Raw genomic sequence first — 19,704 nt, 5'->3', positions numbered from 1 at the left:
AGTTTTATACGAGTTTATAAACCGAGTTTATTAACAGAGTTTATAAAGAGATTATAACAGAGTTTATAACAAGTAGAACAGAGTTATTATAGAGTTTATAACAGAGTTTATTATAGAGTTATAACAGGTTTATAACAGAGTTTATGTGAGTCCACGTGTCTCATGTAAAAAATGCAGCATGCCACATTAAAGTGATGACCTGGAGTACGGAAAGCCAGAGGCGGACAGACACTTCATCTGTTTCTTAGTAATAACAAATTCATTTGATTTGTTTTCTTTGTGTCAAAATAATAATAAATGTTTTTTTAATAACACGATCATTTTATTTGTATTGAATGTAACCGATTACCCAGCTCGCTCACTCTCATTGACTGTCTATGTCCTCCACCACAGACTGTCTAAAACCTGGGACGTAGTCCCCTCGTGACGTCCCCACAGACTGTCTAAAACCTGGACGTAGTCTCCATGACCAAAGACTGTCTAAAAACCTGGACGTAGTCTCCGTGACGTCCCCGCAGACTGTCTAAAACATGGACGTAGTCTCTGTGACGTCCCCCGCAGACCTGTCTAAAAACCGGGACGTAGTCTCCGTGAACGTCCCCCACAGACTGTCTAAAACCGGACGTAGTCGTCCGTGACGTCCCCGCAGACTGTCTAAAACATGGACGTAGTCTCTGTGACGTCCCCGCCAGACTGTCTGAACCCTGGACGTTAGTCTCAGTGACGTCCCTGCAGACTGTGCTAAAACCTGGACGTAGTCTCCGTGACGTCCCCGCAGGACTGTCTAAAACCTGGACGTAGTCTGCTGAGACGTCCCGCAGACTGCTAAAACCTGGACGTAGTCTCTCGTGACGTCCCTGCAGACTGTCTAAAACCACTGGACGTAGTCCTGAGACGTCCCCGCAGACTGTCTAAAACTTGGACGTAGTCCCTCGTGACATTCCCGCAGACTGCCTAAAACCTGACGTAGTCTCCGTGACGTCCCCGCAGACTATCTAAAACCTGGACGAGTCTCCGTGATGTCCCCGCAGACTGTCTGAAACCTGGACGTAGTCTCTGTGACCACCAGACTGTCTAAAACTGGACATTAGTCTCCGTGATGTCCCCGCAGACTGTCTCAAAACCTGGACGTAGTCTCCGTGACGTCCCCGCAGACTGTCTAAAACCTGGACGTAGTCTCCGTGACGTCCCCGCACAGACTGTCTGAAACCTGGACGTAGTCTCCATGACCACAGACTGTCTAAAACCTGGACGTAGTCTCCGTGACGTCCCCGCAGACTGTCTAAAACCTGGACGTAGTCTCCGTGAAGTCCCCGCAGACTGTCTAAAACCTGGACGTAGTCTCCGTGACGTCCCCGCAGATGTCTGAAACCTGGACGTAGTCTCGTGACCACAGGCTGTCTAAAACCTGGACATAGTCTCCGTGACGTCCCGAAGACTGTCTGAAACTGGACGCAGTCTCCATGACCACAGACTGTCTAAACCTGGACGGGTCTCCGTGATGTCCCCGCAGACTGTCTAAAACCTGGACGTAGTCTCTGTGAGTCCCCGCAGACTGTCTGAAACCTGGACGTAGTCTCCGTGACCACAGACTGTCTAAAACCGGATGTAGTCTCCGTGACGTCCACGCAGGACTGTCTAAAAACTGGATTGTAGTCCCGTGATGTCGCCGCAGACTGTCTAAAAAAACCTGGACGTATTCTCCGTGACGTCCCTGCAGACGTCTGAAAACCTGGACGTAGTCTCCATGACCACAGACTGTCTAAAACCTGGACGTAGTCTCCGTGACGTCCCCGCAGACTGTCTAAAACCTGGACGTAGTCTCCGTGATGTCCCCGCAGGACTGTCTAAAACCTGGCGTAGTCTCCGTGACGTCCCCGCAGACTGTCTGAAACTGGACGTAGTCTCCGTGACCACAGGCTGTCTAAAACCTGGGACATAGTCTCCGTGACGTCCCAAGACGTTGAAACCTGGACGCAGTCTCCATGACCACAGACTGTCTAAAACCTGGACGTAGTCTCCGTGACGTCCCCGCAGACTGTCTGAAACCTTGACGTAGTCTCCGTGACCACAGGACTGTCTAAAACCTGGACATAGTCTCTGTGACGTCCCCGCAGACTGTCTGAACCCTGAACGCAGTCTCCGTGACCACAGACAGGGACTGTCTCTAAAACCTGGATGTAGTCTCCGTGACGTCCACGCAGACTGTCTAAACGTGATGTAGTCTCCGTGATGTCGCCGCGACTGTCTAAACCTGGACGTAGTCTCCGTGACGTCCCAGCAGACTGTCTAAAAACCTGGACGTAGTCTCCATGACGTCCCAGCAGACTGTCTAAAACCTGGACGTAGTCTCTGTGACGTCCACCACAGACTGTCCTAAAACTGGACGTAAGTCTCCGTGATGTCCGCGCAGGACTGTCTAAAAACCTGGACGTAGTCTCCGTGACGTCCCAGCAAGACTGTCTAAAACCTGGACGTAGTCTCTGTGACGTCCCCACAGACTGTCTAAAAACCTGGACGTAGTCTCCGTATCGTCCCCGCAGACTGTCTAAACATGGACGTAGTCTCTGAGACGTCCCCGCAGACTGTCTAAAACCTGGACGTAGTCTCCGTGACGCAAGACTGTCTAAAAACTGGACGAGTCCTCTGTGACGTCCCCGCAGACTGTCTAAAACCTGGACGTAGTCTCCAGTGATGTCGCCAGCAGACTGTCTAACACCTTGGACGTAGTCTCCGTGACGTCCCGCAGACTGTCTAAACCTGGACGTATCTCCTGACGTTCCCAGCAGACTGTCTAAAACCTGGACGTAGTCTCTGTGACGTCCCCACAGGACTGTCTAAAACCTGGACCGTAGTCCCGTGATGTCCCGCAGACTGTCTAAAACCTGGACGTAGTCTCCCGGACGTCCCGCAGACTGTCTAAAACCTGGGACCGTAGTCTCCTGTGACTCCCACAGACTGTCTAAAAAACTGGACGTAGTCTGCCGTAACGTCCCCGCAGACTGTCTAAAAACCTGGACGTAGTCTCCGTGATGACTCCCCCAGCAGACTGTCTAAACCTGGAGTAAGTCTCCGTGACCCCACAGACGTCTAAAAATACTGGACGTAGTCTCTGTGACGTCCCCGCAGACTGTCTAAAACCTGGACGTGTCTCCGTGATGTCCCCCGAGACTGTCTAAAACCTGGACGTAGTCTCCGTGACGTCCCCGCAGACTGTCTAAAACCTGGACGTAGTCTCTGGTGACGAGCCCCGCAGACTGTCTAAAACCTGGACGCAGTCTCCGTGACGTCCCGCAGACTGTCTAAAAACCTGGACGTAGTCTCCGTGACGTCCCCGCAGACTGTCTAAAACCTGGACGTGTCTCGCCTTGTTGACGCCCCGCAGACTGTCTAAAACCTGGACGAGTCCGCGTACGTCCCCGCAGCAACTGTCCTAAAAACCTGGAGTAGTCTCTGTGACTCACCCGCAGACTGTCTAAAACCTGGACGTAGTCTCCGTGACGTCCCCACAGACTGTCTAAAACCTGGACAGTAGTCTCCGTGACGTCCCCGCAGACTGTCTAAAACCTGGACGTAGTCTCTCTGAGACGTCCCCCGCAGACTGTCTAAAAACTGGACGTAGTCTCCCGTGGGTCCACGCACAGACTGCTAAAACCTGGCAGTAGTCTCCGTGATGTCCCCGCAGACTGTCTAAAACCTGGACGTAGTCTCCATGATGGCCACGCAGACTGTCTAAAACCTGGACGTAGTCTCCGTGACGTCCCCGCAGACTGTCTAAAACCTGGACGTAGTCTCTGTGACTTACGTAGCAGGCTGAGATTCAAACATAATATATGACAGGAAAGACAAATTGTAAATCACATCTCAGCAATATTAAAGTTTTTTTAATTATTATTCATTAATATATTCGTATATTTATTAATTATATGATTTTACATTCATTTGTTTTTTAAATTGTAATTTTAAAAAATGTTGACGTACCACCAGGAGGAGCTCCTGATAATCCTGATATATTCAGTTGTTGTTACAGAGCTTTCTTCTGATTGGCTGAATCTTTGATGTTATGAAGTCTTTGTCATTTATTTGAATAATAGATCGATAGATGACTTTATTCATCCCAGAAGGGAAATGAGGTCACAAATGTTCTTAAACTGTTGCTCTATTTTCCAGAGCAGTCTTTTACAGAGTGGTGAACCCTCATGTGATCTTATGTGACTTACCTGTTGACAGGTAATCTCACTCATTGTTACCTCATAATGAGCCTTTTGTCATTACAGAGTCGCCCATGTATGTATGAATATTACTGTGTGCCACGTCAACGTGATGTCATGGGATGGCGTGTCAGTAACACGCCAATTTACAGATCCAAAGTCCTGGCTTCCTTAGTTACGGTTGCTGGGGACTATAAAGAGGAGATGGGGAAGGAAATGAAGATGCAAGTAAAAGGAAACAAAGAGGCAGGGGACAAAAGTAGTTTTAGGGAACAAATTAGATAGGGAAGGAAGTGAAAGGAAGGAAAGGAGGGGAAATGACAGGTAGAAGAAAAGGAAGTAATGGGTGACAAAGGACAGGTAAGGAAATAAGGACGGAAGTATAAAGAGGAGGTAAGTAGAAGGGGATGGAGAGAGCGAGGAAGGAAAGGAAACATCTGTCAGTCTTCCTGATGTTTGTAATGTTTGTAATGTTTTGACTGTATTTCTTAAGGAAACTTAAAAAGGAAAAATTCCCGTACAGAAAGTTTCCTGACTGGAAACATTCAGGGCTGTGATCACCCATCATTACGTCATCGTACCGTGTACTTTCAACGGGCCTACATTTCCCATGTTGCCCCGCGCTCACGGAAGTGCGTCATGACGCGTGACCTTGGCGCTGTCGTTCACTCGGTGCAGCCGCAGAGAGGACGAGCATGGCGAGCAAAGAGCCCGGAGTAAGTCTGCCCTTTAACTCTAACTCAGCTTCACACGGACCAGCTCTGACCGCACGGCTCGGTTCGGCCGAACCGGTCCAAGGTTTCCCGCTCTTCTTACGCCGGCGCGTGACACTAGCAGCTAACGTTAAACGCACGTGAGACAGACAGGCTGCAGGTGACGTAGCCAAGCTAGCTCACAGTTAGCTTCGTTAGGTGGTGTTCAGCTCAGAGGTGGAGGCAGCTCAGAGGTGGAGGCAGAGCTGAAGGTGGAGGCAGAGCTGAAGGTGGAGGCAGCTCAGAGGTGGAGGCAGAGCTGAAGGTGGAGGCAGAGCTGAAGGTAGAGCTGAAGGTGGAGGCAGAGCTGAAGGTGGAGGCAGAACTGAAGGTGGAGGCAGAGCTGAAGGTAGAGGCAGGTCAGAGGTGGAGGCAGAGCTGAAGGTGGAGGCAGGTCAGAGGTGGAGGTGGAGGTAGAGCTGAAGGTGGAGCTGAAGGTAGAGGCAGAGCTGAAGGTGGAGGACTTAAACAGGATTAAATATGACTTAAACATGATTTAATGATTCTAACATGACTTAAACAGGATTAATCATGACTTAAACATGACTTAATGATTCTAACATGACTTAAACAGGATTTAAATATGACTTAAACATGACTTAAACATGATTTAAATATGATTTAATGATTCTAACATGACTTAAACAGCATTTAAATATGACTTAAACATGATTTAATGATTCTAACATGACTTAAACATGATTTAAATATGACTTAAATATGATTTAATGATTCTAACATGATTTAATGATTCAAACATGACTTAAACAGGATTTAATGATTCTAACGTGACTTAAACAGGATTAAACATGACTTAAACAGGATTTAATGATTCTAACATGACTTAAACAGGACTTAATGATTCAAACATGATTTAATGATTCAAACATGACTTAAACAGGATTTAAATATGACTTAAACATGATTTAATGATTCAGTCATGACTTCAACGTGACTTAAACAGGATTAATCATGACTTAAACATGATTTAATGATTCAATCATGACTTAAACATGATTCAGACATGACTTAAACAGGATTCATGATTTAATGATTCAAACATGACTTAAACATGACTTAAACAGGATTAAACACGACTTAAACAGGATTTAATGATTCTAACATGACATAAACAGGATTCATGATTTAATGACTTAAACATGACTTAAACATGACTTAATCATGACTTAATCATGACTTAAACAGGATTTAATGATTCAAACATGACTTAAACAGGATTTAAATATGACTTAAACATGACTTAAACAGGATTTAAATATGACTTAAACATGACATAAACAGGATTTAATGATTCTAACATGACTTAAACCGGATTCATGATTTAATGATTCTAACATGACTTAAACAGGATTAAATATGACTTAATCATGATTTAATTATTCAAACATGACTTAAACAGGATTAAATATGACTTAATCATGATTTAATGATTCAAACATGACTTAAACAGCATTAAATATGACTTAATCATGATTTAATGATTCAAACTTGACTTAAACAGCATTAAATATGACTTAATCATGATTTAATGATTCAAACATGACTTAATCATGATTCAAACATGACCTAATCTGATGTAAGCCTCGTTCAGAATGAGTTTTTTATTGATGCTTCACATTCAAAGTTCTGCACTTTTTAAATGACACCCTGTAACTTTATCAATGTATTCTGAAACACACGGCTCAAACGCATCACAGTGATGATAAACTATCGATCTGATTCTGATTTCATAATTAAAGCACAGACCACCAGCTGTGTCTGACTGTAGTTAATTAGCTTCACATTAAACCATTGGACCTGTGGTTGGAGTCCTGTGAGGTTGGTGTAGCTGCAGAGCGTCCTCTGTAAAGCTGCTACATGGTCAGTACGAAGGTCACTCAGCTGTGTGTGTGTGTGTGTGGTCCTCATGTGGATGTTCATGAAGCAGTCTTTGTTTTTGTGTTTCAGGGTTTTCTGCAGCAGCTGCGGCAGATCGCAGGCAGGATGTCGTCGGGCCCTCGCGGTGCAGGAATCGGCCTTAAACTGCTGATCGGTGCCGGAGCGCTCGCTTACGGAGTGAAGGAGGCAACATACACAGGTAATCTGCTTTAACACGTCATGCTGTGCACACCTGTCACTCACCTCAACTCCACTGCCACGACTCTGGACTGTTGAATCCAGTTTCTGCTTCGGTCAGGCGGTTCTGTCTCTGACTTCACAGTCAGGGCCACAGCTGTACTGGTACATGTCTGAAACCAAGAGCACGTTTTATTTTTAGATCTTTAGTCTTCAGACGGTATCGGAACAGAAAACTCATCTTCAGTCACACAGAAGTCTTTTCAAACTGATTCTACGAGTTTATTTTGTCGTGTTGTGTCACTGAACGTCAGTGCAGAGGTAATAAGACAGGAGGCGAGTGAAGGAAGGACAAAGGTTTGAAAGGGAGATGAAGACTTAGGGAAGTAAAGGAGGAGATAAACAAGGAGCTAAGGAGGAAAAAGAAGGAAGGACATGAGGCAGGATTTAAGGTCGGATCTCATTTTCATGTTATTAAAGAACTACAGATCCACTTCTGTGTTCTCATATAAACAGAATATCTTACCGCTGTCTGTTCTAAAAAAAATCTGCTCAGCTCAGCCAGATCTTAATTAAAACAATTAGACATCCGGGCGTCGATTAGCTCAGTTGGTAGAGCATCCGCTCCATGTACAAAGGCTCAGTCCTTGTCCCAGCGGCCCAGGGTTCGAATCCGACCTGCGGCTCTTTGCTGCATGTCCTTCTGTCTCTGTCTCTCTGTCTCTGTCTCTCTCTGTCTGTGTCTCTCTGTCTGTGTCTCTCTCTGTCTCTCTGTCTCTGTCTCTCTGTCTCTCTCCGTCTCTGTCTCTCTCTAACATCAAATTGTGGAAGCAGCTGACTGCTTGACTATTAACTCTGATCTGAAGTTCAATGAGCGTTTTAGTTTCAGTCCTGATGTGTCCGTGTGTCCGTCCTCGTGTGTGTGTCCGTCCTCGTGTGTGTGTCCGTCCTCGTGTGTGTCCGTCCTCGTGTGTCCTCTAGTTGAAGGAGGTCAGAGAGCGATCATCTTCAACAGGATCGGAGGGATGCAGATGGACACGGTTCTGGCTGAGGGACTCCACTTCAGGTAGGAAGCTCTCTCACATGTGAATGTATGTACACTCTGTGGCCAAAAGTCAGTGGACACCAGCACGTAGCCATGAAGACAGTCTGTGTCTGCGTAGATCACCGTTTGTGAGGAGGAGGTTTTATCGGTGTTAATAGAGGTGGTGTGACTCGGTACGGGGAACTACAGAAACAGGTTAAAACAGGAAGTAAAGCTTTTACACTCGGTACATCCTGTATGTGTGAGGTCTGTGAGGGGGATGCAGTCAAAGAAGTGGGCGATCTGAAGCTGAACTCAAAGAGCGTCCACAGCATTCACTACGTGTGAAGGTCAGTGCAGTTCTCCCTGGGTCGCCCCGTGGCGCGTCCTCTCGCCTCTGTTCTTTATTTTGTACACCGACACGCGCCGAAGCCGATACATGAACTTGGATCGGTCACCGTGTCTCCTCTGAGCAGCGGTGACACGGTGACAATGATCCTGTGAGAGCAGAATTCATGAACTGCTGCTGTCGTCCTTCATGGACATCAAAGTGTCCAAAGCTACACAGACAGACAGACCTTTGAGCTGCACGTGGACGTGCACATCAGTGTGTTGAAGCTTTAATGTTGATGTTAGTGTGCTGCAGGCACGACCTTCCACACCTGTTCAAGGTGAGGTCTGATCAGCACACCCCGTCTGAGAGTTCATCATTCGATGAGTAGACACTCCTGCTGCTCTCTAACCTGGTTATGTCGTATTACTGGAGATAATAAAGATATTTAAGATTCAGTCATCAGTTCAACTGTCAGTACTTTTATTGTTAAGAGGAGCAACAGCAGCTCAGCCATGAAGTGGCAGACCGGGCCAACGAGTGCTGAAGCTCATCCATCATCTCAGTACGGAGGTCCAGACTGACTCTGGAAGCTCCATCAGCACTTGAACTGTGTGTCTGCAGCTTCATGAAACGAGCAGCTGCACACAAGCCTCACATCATGTGCCAGGCCTCGGCTGCAGTGGAAAAAAACCGGCTGGACTGTGGAGCAGTGGAAACGTGTTCTTTGGGTGATGGATCACGTTTCACCGCCTGACGAGTCTGGGTTTGGCAGCCGGAGTGCTGCCTACCAGAACGCTGTGAAGTCTGGAGGAGGGCTGGTGGTCTGAGGCGGTTTGTCAGGGTTTAGTTCAGTGAATGCTACAGGACATTCAGGTGTCAGGTGTCCCCTGACTTTTGGCTCACTATTGTTTACAGAGACTCAACAATTCATTCAATACTAAATCATTGCGACCACAACTGAGCAGAAAAACTCCTGGGAAGAAGCTCAGTTAGTGACATGTATGAACGGGACATGAACGTGTCCAGATGGAGGGAAGAGCTCAGCTCACCTGAGCTAGTTCTAACTATAAACTCTTTAAAAAAGTAACGTCTCTTAAATGTGAAGTGGGGGTCTGCATCCAGAACAGCTTGATAGTTGAAGGCTCTGGATATTATTCTACTTTTGTCGACTATAGGATCCATGGGGAACCATGAGGAACCATGAGGAACCCTACATCCTGAGAGTGCAGCTCTTCTGTAGATTTTGTTGTCAGGCTGCTGCGCTGCTCAACGAAACCATTCATCGTTCATGAAATCATTCATGATCACAGCATTGATGGACCAAACGAACAAAGATGGTTCCAAAAGCCCATTTCAATACAACAAATGAGCTGCAGACTGTCCTGAACATGTCCAAACTATACAGTACAGACGCCTTAAAGAGCAAAAACACACGATAATTAGTGTGGCAGAAATATTAACGAATATTTGAAAAGGGACTTTTAACAACAAGAAAGAACTCCATCTGTCTGCGCTGACTGGAGGATCTCTATCAACTTGATTATTAATTCCTGCCCACAGTTTGAGTCAGAAACAAACAAATCAAAATACGGATATACTCAAACTAACAGTATTTGATTCATTTTGTTTCACGAGCAGAAGACGTCATTTCTTTGACCTGTTTAAGATGTTTGTTCTGAGGCCTCACTGGATGAACTGTGTTCATGAATCTTCTGTCCATCGTTGCCTTCAGGATACCCTGGATCCAGTATCCCATCATCTACGACATCAGAGCCAGACCCAGAAAGATCTCGTCGCTCACCGGAAGCAAAGGTCAGACACAGAAACGGCTGAAACTAAAGTTTAAATGGTTTTATTGATCTCAGACGCTGTGTTAAAGACTCACATCTTTGACTTCAGTAAATGTTTCCCTCTTCAGTAGACGCCTTCAAGCTCAACTACAGAAACATTTAATGAACTGTCCTTAAAGTGAATTTATGTGAACGTGTTTCTGTGTCAGACATAACCCTGATGAATAAACACACACCGTTAGTTCAAAGTCAACGTGTTGTTTGAAGTTAAACGTGATGTAAACAGTCATTCACACCTGCAGTCATCCTGTGATTTAATAAAAAGTCCTCCTGTCGCTCTCTGATGAGGCTTTCTGAATCTTCTTCAATAATCTACCAAAGACGAAATCATTTGGATAAATCTTTGTCATGTTTTTTAGCCATCTAACCATCATTAACCCTCACAAACTGTTCATATTCAATAAATCAGACAGTATGGTCCAGGTCAACTTTGACCCAGTCCAAGAAAATCCTCATAAAAGTGTCAAGTTTTAATAAATGGTCTATTTAACATGAATGGATTCATTATTATTGCTTTATTTATAAAGGATAGTTTCGAGGTTCCCCCTGACCTCTGTGTGACCTTTGTTTACCATATATGGTCTGTGCTGTTTAACTCTGTCACTGTTTCGAGGTCCCCCCTGACCCTTCAAAGAGCAGCAGGTGTGTGTACCTGGTTACCTGTGGTGGAACACAGACTGTTTCAAGGCCCCCGTGAACTCTGTCACCACTGTCCATACAAAACACACAGTTTGACTGTTTCAAGGTTCCCCTTCATTTGACCCACACTGGTGGCTCTAAAGTCCATCTCACTAGCTCCTGGTCAATAGATCCATCTCAACAGATCCCGGTCAATAGATCCATCTCAACAGATCCATCTAAAATAGATCCTGGTCAATAGATCCTTCTCACTAGCTCCTGGTCAATAGATCCAGGTCAAATTTGACCTGAAGCCTCAATGTACAAACATTTTCTGCGTATTTTGTCACTTTAGTAAAAGTCTTCAGACTTCAGATTAAAGGATGACATGTCAGGTGTTGGGACTGCTGTCAGATGGTCTGACCTGAACAGTATGTTAATAATAATCTGTGAATACCATGAGATTATTAAACAGGAGATTCTGCATGTTTGATGTCGTTCAGTTTGTCCACTAGAGAGCGCTCACAGGCTGATTTTTACTGTTTTTTAAAACCTTTTTGTTGTCATAACTCAGACTGACTCTCCAGGTGTGTGTGTCCACAGTCAGTCTGTTTCTGAACTTCTTCTCTCGTTGCTCTCAGACCTTCAGATGGTCAACATCGCCCTGCGAGTTCTGTCCCGGCCGCTGGCGTCCAACCTGCCCGTCCTCTACCAGCACCTGGGTCAAGACTACGACGAGCGTGTCCTGCCCTCCATCGTGAACGAGGTGCTGAAGAGCGTGGTGGCAAAGTTCAACGCTTCACAGCTCATCACACAGAGAGCACAGGTACCAAACACACACAGTATGTTTGTACACATTAACACTCAGCGGGCATTTCATTGGGTACATTAGCTTTCTGTTGTTTGGTACCAAATATCAGTGAGCCAATGAACATGCAGCATGCTGCTCCCGGGATCTAATAATGCTGGTGATTGGCTGTCTGAAGGAAAAACAGTGCGAGCTGGACTCTGGAGAGCGATGTCTGTTATCTCGTGTCATGTTGAACACGCAGCACAGACCAGATGAAGTGACAGTTGTTTGTTGGCCTCCTGCACACGTGGCTCACCTGCTGCTGTGAAAACACAATAAATGTTAATGTAGTCAAATAAAATATAAACCCACGCAGCTGTCACTGACTCTGTCAGCAGAGTGTGCAGGGAAACTCATTTGTTATGGTCGTGTTCACAAGCTGGACGATCAATTCCTCCTAAATAACAAGTGTTTATAAGAAAGTCATGCTGGTGTTAAAGAGTGGGACAGCTCCTGTCCTCAGTGACTTCGTTCAGCCTCGTCTCTCTGATGCTACACTCTCCATCCTCCCTCCGTTAGCCTGGCAGAGATCTTCCGTTCCCGATGATAACAGACTGTACTCACGGTTTGTACTGTCTTGAATCAGTTCTGTGTCCTCGTCTCCTTCTCCTCACTTCAGCAGAGATCTCTGCTCTTTACACAGAGTATGCTACCGCTGCTTAATGCCACATGACGACTGTATTATCTGTACATAACCAACCGGTACTGAAGCAACCGTGCAGATGTTCCCAGCTCTGTCAGCTTCCACTAACCTAACCATGGGTTGATCGATGGGACTTTGTTGTCCTCCAGGTCTCCCTGCTGATCCGCAGAGAGCTGTTTGAGCGGGCCAAAGACTTCAACATCATCCTGGACGACGTGGCCATCACAGAGCTCAGCTTCAGTCGAGAGTACACCGCCGCTGTGGAGGCCAAACAAGTCGGTGAGTAGATGGAGAAGGTTATCAGACCTATCGGCCAGTAGCTGGTGGTTTTCTAAATGATGCTTTATGATTATTTTCCCGTGATCTGATGCTACTTTGGACATTAAAAATGCTTTTAAAGAAGTATTTGACCACGTGACCCTGCAGAGGAACGAACTGGTTCCTGTTCCTCTGATTGACCCGTCTCCTCTATGGATCAAAGGAACATCCTCGGCCTCCTGAGCTTCACAGCCTTTCATCAGCTGGTTCAGCTCCTCTGCATGTTGGCAGCCTCTTTCTCAGCCTCCATCAGCTCTTGTAGGAGCTGTTGGTGCTGAAATATGTGCATACGTGAATAATCAGCTGAATAATCAGCCAAGCTGAGCAGCGCTCTCCCTCACTTGTTGTTCCCTAAAACATGGAAAATAAAAATATTATTTCTAAATGAGATTAACTTCCTTACTGGCAGCCGTTGGACGTAGAATAAGATAATCCGTCATTTAGAGGCTGCGTGTGAAGCGCTGGGAGCGTTTTGGACGAGCTTCCTTTTTTTCCAGCTGGTTGCTATGATACCGAACATGGACAGCTGACTGCTGCTGACCTGACAGAAACAAAGCAAACATCATTTTTCATGTTGTACTAGTCTTCTGGTCCAGGTGTGGACACAGACCAGCAGCATTCATTTCTCCTCTCATCAACATTCAGCACTCAGTTAGTCTTTGTCGTTGGGCCCGCCCCTCGTCCACTGTGATTGGACAGCTGGGTAAAAAGTGACAGTGACGAGCGCAGCGCTTTACATGGTGTGAACACGCAGCGCTCCCACTGCAAACAATTAAAACATCTGCTGACATCATGAGTAACATGCTGAGGAGGACACGTTACATCATTGTGATGTGAGGTCGTTATTGTTGTAAACGTGTATCAAAGTAACACGTGTAAAATGTTTCATGGAAATCTAATGTGTGTGTTTGTTCCTCTCCAGCCCAGCAGGAGGCGCAGCGAGCTCAGTTTTACGTAGAAAAGGCCAAACAGGACCAGAGACAGAAGATCATCCAGGCTGAAGGAGAAGCTGAGGCTGCCAAGATGGTGAGTATGAACGTCCCCACAGACTGTCTAAAACCTGGACGTAGTCTCTGTGACGTCCCCGCAGACTGTCTAAAACCTGGACGTAGTCTCCATAACATGACTTGAACAGATGAACCTGATGAGGACGGACTGATCAGAGGAAGATCCAGGCTTGAAGAGTTTGAAATCCAAACGTCGGACTCGGGCAGTGTTTAAAGTGTGTTGAGAGCAGCTGTGTTTCCAGAAGCTGACGGCCTGCTTGTTGTTACTGTTGTCTTCTAAAACCTGTTGTTGTGTCCTCGGGCTGTTGGAACAGAAGCTTTAAATGTCTATGATTACCCGTCCTGCTGTGACTTCTGTCAGCAGTCTGTGAAACGCCTCTTTGACAGTTAAGAGTTTGGAGGATTGTTGGATTAGATTTTATGATGACTGCAGGTAGGCGGCTAACAACTGAAACGGTAACTCCACCTGCAGATACACAGATAATAACAGTTCAACTGTTTAACACATTATCTGTAGAGACATCTCATCAACACGCGTTACATAACAAGGTTTAATGTACCTGAACAAACCTGAACCAGACCTGAACAAACCTAAGCAAACCTGAACCAGACCTGAACAAACCTAAGCAAACCTGAACCAGACCTGAACAAACCTAAGCAAACCTGAACCAGACCTGAACAAACCTAAGCAAACCTGAACCAGACCTGAACAAACCTAAGCAAACCTGAACCAGACCTGAACAAACCTAAGCAAACCTGAACCAGACCTGAACAAACCTAAGCAAACCTGAACCAGACCTGAACAAACCTAAGCAAACCTGAACCAGACCTGAACAAACCTAAGCAAACCTGAACCAGACCTGAACAAACCTAAGCAAACCTGAACCAGACCTGAACAAACCTAAGCAAACCTGAACCAGACCTGAACAAACCTAAGCAAACCTGAACCAGACCTGAACAAACCTAAGCAAACCTGAACCAGACCTGAACAAACCTAAGCAAACCTGAACCAGACCTGAACAAACCTAAGCAAACCTGAACCAGACCTGAACAAACCTAAGCAAACCTGAACCAGACCTGAACAAACCTAAGCAAACCTGAACCAGACCTGAACAAACCTAAGCAAACCTGAACCAGACCTGAACAAACCTAAGCAAACCTGAACCAGACCTGAACAAACCTAAGCAAACCTGAACCAGACCTGAACAAACCTAAGCAAACCTGAACCAGACCTGAACAAACCTAAGCAAACCTGAACCAGACCTGAACAAACCTAAGCAAACCTGAACCAGACCAGAACCAGACCTGAACAAACCTAAACAAACCTGAACCAGACCTGAACAAACCTAAACAAACCTGAACCAGACCTGAACAAACCTGAACCACAGCAGTGACGACAAATGTTCAACAACCTTTTTTTCCACGGAGACAAGACAATTGTTTGTTTTGTTTCCAATAAGTCAGAGGAAACAGATATAGTGATGAAATCTAAACTCTGATACTTGCGGTGTTCTGGTTTTGTTTAGTTCATGAGTCTGACTGCAGCTCACACTGCAATGTTGATTTGGTTTGAGTAAAAAGATTTGAAAGGTGAGAAAAAGCAGTCTTTCAAGAGACATAGACGGTGAGAGTGAGACAGTGCCAACATCGATTGAGTCAACCGGAGAAATGAAAAGTTATTTCCTGATCGTTTCACAGCGGTTACCTTCAACACAAACACACACACAGCAGCTCCTGATCCTGTTTGAATGCAGCCTTATGCCACGTTTTGACTAAAACTGTGAAGGATAAGCATTATCATCTAATTTGTTATTAGATGAAATTCAACAAACTGATCATACAGTTTATGACTTAAGTGTAACTACCAGTGAAATCCACCTTCAAACCACCTCCCGATAAATTCCCTGAACTCACTTGGCCTCGCCTCATCATTGTGACGAGAAACACTTAAACAAACACTCAATCCAAATATGCAGTAATTATTTTGCCTGCTAGTCAAAGGTGCGTGAGAATATTAAAGCCGTGCAGCGACACGCCCGCGGGCTGCTCAGATCCTCGTGATGATCTGAGACTGGCTCAACCGGCTGCTCGTCAGCCTCAGTTTGACCGCTCACTCTCATCTTTTGTTAGTGTATTTACAGGAGTAATGTTACACCCCTAACAGTTTAAATATGTGTGTCTGTCAGCTGGGCGAGGCCGTGACGAAGAACCCAGGATACCTGAAACTCAGGAAGATCCGGGCGGCGCAGAACATCGCCAAGACGGTAAGAAAGACTTCCTTGAATCTTCCTCTCTGCACCACGTCTGTACTGATGTAACATCTGTCTAACCACTCAAGGTGCTTTTACACTGCATATCTCATTCACACACTGAAACCAGAAACAGTTTATTAAAGAAGACACATAAATAAAAATAATGCAATTATTAAACTCTAAAATGCAGACTGAATTAATGGGTTTATATTTTTTAAAATCCACACAGTACAGAGTGTAGAAATGACCTGAAATGATCTTTTTGTCCTTGAATGCTGAACGAGGAAACACTTCAGACTGTAAACACTAACTGTGGAAGATCTCCAGCTGATGATAAACTGTAGATTGACTTCTGTAAATATGAAGAGGAAGTTATCAGAGCCAGAGAAACCTGTTTGTCTGACCGCTCACTCATCTGCCCGTTTAAATTTACATCATTTATGTTTTGGACGTTCAGCAGCTGAAGAATCTTCAGTTTTTATTTACCTCTTTAGTTTTATTTTACAGTCTTTAGACTTTACAGTTTAATCCAGTTTGATTAGCACAGGTGCAGTTCACAGTAAGTCCACTAGGTGGCGCAGACTGAGCATGAATTTAACAGAAGTCTGAGGAAACAAAAACGAACGTTCAGGCTTGAGCTTCTCATCTTCACTCGCTCCTCAGACATTTTTATTTAAAAATAGGAGAAGAAGAGGAAATCACCTGAAGCTCCCGACAAGTTTGTTAAGAACAACTTTTCATATTACATCTTTACATCCTTAGATCTTTACATCCTTAGATCCTTACATCTTTACATCCTTAGATCTTTACATCCTTAGATCTTTACATCCTTAGATCTTTACATCCTTAGATCTTTACATCCTTACATCTTTACATCCTTACATCTTTACATCCTTACATCTTTACATCCTTACACCCTTACATCTTTACATCCTTACATCTTTACATCCTTACATCCTTAGATCTTTACATCCTTAGATCTTTACATCCTTAGATCTTTACATCCTTACATCCTTAGATCTTTACATCCTTAGATCTTTACATCCTTAGATCTTTAAATCTTTACATCCTTACATCTTTAAATTCTTCCTTACATCCCTACATCCTTACATCTTTAAATTCTTCCTTACATCTTTACATCCCTACATCTTTACATCCCTACATCTTTACATCCCGACATCTTTACATCCCGACATCTTTACATCCTTCCTTACATCTTTAAATTCTTCCTTACATCTTTACATCCCTACATCTTTACATCCTTCCTTACATCTTTAAATTCTTCCTTACATCTTTACATCCTTACATCTTTACATTCTTCCTTACATCTTTACATCCTTACATCTTTACATTCTTCCTTACATCTTTACATTATTACATCCTTTACATCACAGGTTTAAAACTGTCAGATCAGGTTTTATTTGTACAGTCCAAAGTCACAAAGTCCATTTTCCTCTGAGGCTTTACAATCTGTACAGGGAGTGACACCCTCTGTCCTTAGACCCTCGGTTCCAGTGAGGAAAAACTTGCCCACAAAAACCTTTAACAGGGAAAAAAGGTGGAAGAAACCTCAGGAAGAGCCACAGAGGAGGGATCCCTCTCCCAGGACGGACAGACGTGCAATAGATGTCAGTGTACAGAACAAATCAACACAAACATATTGTACAATTACAATGACTGATAAAATGACAATGAATTACAATGAATGATAAAACGACAATGAATTACAATGAATGATAAAATGATTACAGTAGCAGTGGAACCTGTGAAAGTTTATAAAGTTCGTTTACTTTATGATGATTAATAACTTCAATAATCATTTCAAAGGTTTGTTAATGAAGTATTCATTTAAACAGTGCAGACGTATTGATGATTCAATTATTCATTAATGACTCCACCTCTCGGTGACCTCACAGCGGCGCAGTGAGTAGCGCTCTGTGTGTAGGTTGCAGTCACGCCATGTCATGTGTGTTTCCTGCATGGTCGGTGAACAGGCCTCAGCAGCGCTCGCCGTGCCGTGAATCAGCTCAGTGTTGAAGCTCTGACAATGTTCCCATTGTGCCGAGCGGCGGCGGCTCGGTCAGGCCTGCACGCTCAGAGACCGTCCACCTGTGTTTCACTCACTGTGTGTGTGTGTGTGTGTGTGTGTGTGACCTGCAGATGGCGCAGTCCCAAAACAAAGTGTACCTGACTGCTGACAGCCTGGTGCTCAACCTGCAGGACCGAGACAGCTTCAAGTGAGTCCACACACGCTTCATCATTTAAAGAGAGCTGTATGATGATACATGATCATATTTAGAGACCCAACAACTCACACCATGAGCAAGAACCTAGTGACGCTGGCGAGGCCGTGTCTTGATTATCACAATAGTTTGCAATAATGTGCGGTCTGTCTAACTGATCATCTGATCAACAAGGCTAAATTCCACCGGGCACAGCTGTGACGCGTCGCGGCTACCGGAGCTGAACACGGCCGTTTTAGCCAATGTTTCAAACCCCACCAGAACCAGTAGTCAGTCTGCACAGAGCAGCTCGAGCTGACAGGAAGTCAGACACAGAAACAACAAAGAATCCGGTCGATTTTCAAAATAAAACACCCCGTGCAGACTAACAAAATAAAAACTCTTTAACCATGTTGCATATTTCCATGTTTCGAAACACATAAAGCAGAAAAATGACCAAATCTGAGCAGGTTAACAAAGTCTGGAGGGAAAAACGTTCCTGAAACGCTCCTGAAACGCTCCAGGAACGCTCCTGGCAGGGTTTGAAGTCGTGTGGAGAACAGACGAAGCGCAGCGCTCGCTGTTGTTTTGTTGTTATATGAAGCAGCCGTACGAGAAGTTTGTCTGAAAAGTTTTTATATTCGGTGCTCCAGATGTTTTCTGATTATGTACATGTTGTTTTTTTCAGATTTGTAGTTTCTAACGACGTGTTCTCATTTTGTTTGTTTTCCTTTTTTCCCAGTATGATGCAGAAGTAAGACGACGTCTCCGTCGGTGTGTCATCATTCCCCCTGCAGAGAAAAGTTCATCATGTTTCACTCATTGTCCTCTCAGCTGCTGTCGGCTCTGCGTCAGGTTTTCAGGCTGGTCCAGCTTCATCTTAAAACGTTAACACACAAAAACACTGCTTTTATTTTGAAAGGTTCTTCTGATGTAGGTAGATGTACTCATTCTTCTTCTTCTCGTTAACGGCCTCAAAAAAAAGTTTTATTTAAATAAGAAGTTCAGACGAGTCGAAGTTTCATCCTGAGTTGGACTTGGACTAACTGTTTTTGTCTTTTTCTGTATGTTTGAGTTTGTTCCATGTTTTGGTTTCTGCAGTTCATCGCGTGATGCTGGACTGAAGTTACAAAATAAATCTCCAGTTTATGAATAAAATGTGAAAAATGAGACTTGACATCAGAAGAAACTTCAACAACAACAAAGTTTGACATGATTTGTGACTTCAGTCTGGACGTTTGGTCTAAATCTGACCCTGATACTCTGCCTGATCCTGTCCAAGTGAAGCTGTCTGTCTGTCCATTTAAAAAAAAAAACCTGATAGCAGTTCAGAGGCTGCGTCGATGACTTTAATTATCTTTTTATTTACCGTCACACGATAATCACAACACATTCAGCTCCAGAATTTAATTTCATTTCATTTGTTGAATTTAAACTATGAAGATTTAAACTTGTTTCAGTTTACATGAAATCCAAAACCAGAAAACATGATTTGAGTGAACTGAACCTTCACAACACGAAGGCCCCAAAGTGAGCCTGGAAACCTG

General features: G+C 44.6%; 1 protein-coding gene across 1 annotated transcript; it reads left to right on the top strand.

Annotated features, from left to right (window-relative positions):
• The first annotated feature begins 4,796 nt into the window (after positions 1-4,796).
• Positions 4,797-19,488, top strand: LOC104934317 (prohibitin-2). The gene is made up of 10 exons (XM_027290102.1): positions 4,797-4,927; positions 6,932-7,061; positions 8,021-8,105; positions 10,130-10,209; positions 11,507-11,691; positions 12,508-12,637; positions 13,599-13,702; positions 15,870-15,947; positions 18,096-18,172; positions 18,900-19,488. The coding sequence occupies exons 1-10, from the start codon at positions 4,907-4,909 to the stop codon at positions 18,913-18,915; spliced, it is 906 nt and encodes a 301-aa protein (XP_027145903.1). The 5' UTR covers positions 4,797-4,906; the 3' UTR covers positions 18,916-19,488.
• Positions 19,489-19,704: the final 216 nt, after the last annotated feature.

Source organism: Larimichthys crocea, chromosome II (assembly GCF_000972845.2).
Source record: "Larimichthys crocea isolate SSNF chromosome II, L_crocea_2.0, whole genome shotgun sequence".
NCBI lineage: Eukaryota > Metazoa > Chordata > Actinopteri > Sciaenidae > Larimichthys > Larimichthys crocea.
Note: the sequence above shows the minus strand (reverse complement) of the source record. Positions and strands in the feature narration are given on the sequence as shown.

What these genes read in the sequence shown, in the direction of transcription:
- LOC104934317 (XM_027290102.1), top strand. Translation starts at nt 4,907, where the DNA reads ATGGCGAGCAAAGAGCCCGGA. An exon ending in TGGCGAGCAAAGAGCCCGGA is followed by an intron (nt 4,928 to 6,931) that starts GTAAGTCTGCCC and finishes TTTGTGTTTCAG; the next exon opens with GGTTTTCTGCAGCAGCTGCG. An exon ending in TCATCACACAGAGAGCACAG is followed by an intron (nt 11,692 to 12,507) that starts GTACCAAACACA and finishes GTTGTCCTCCAG; the next exon opens with GTCTCCCTGCTGATCCGCAG.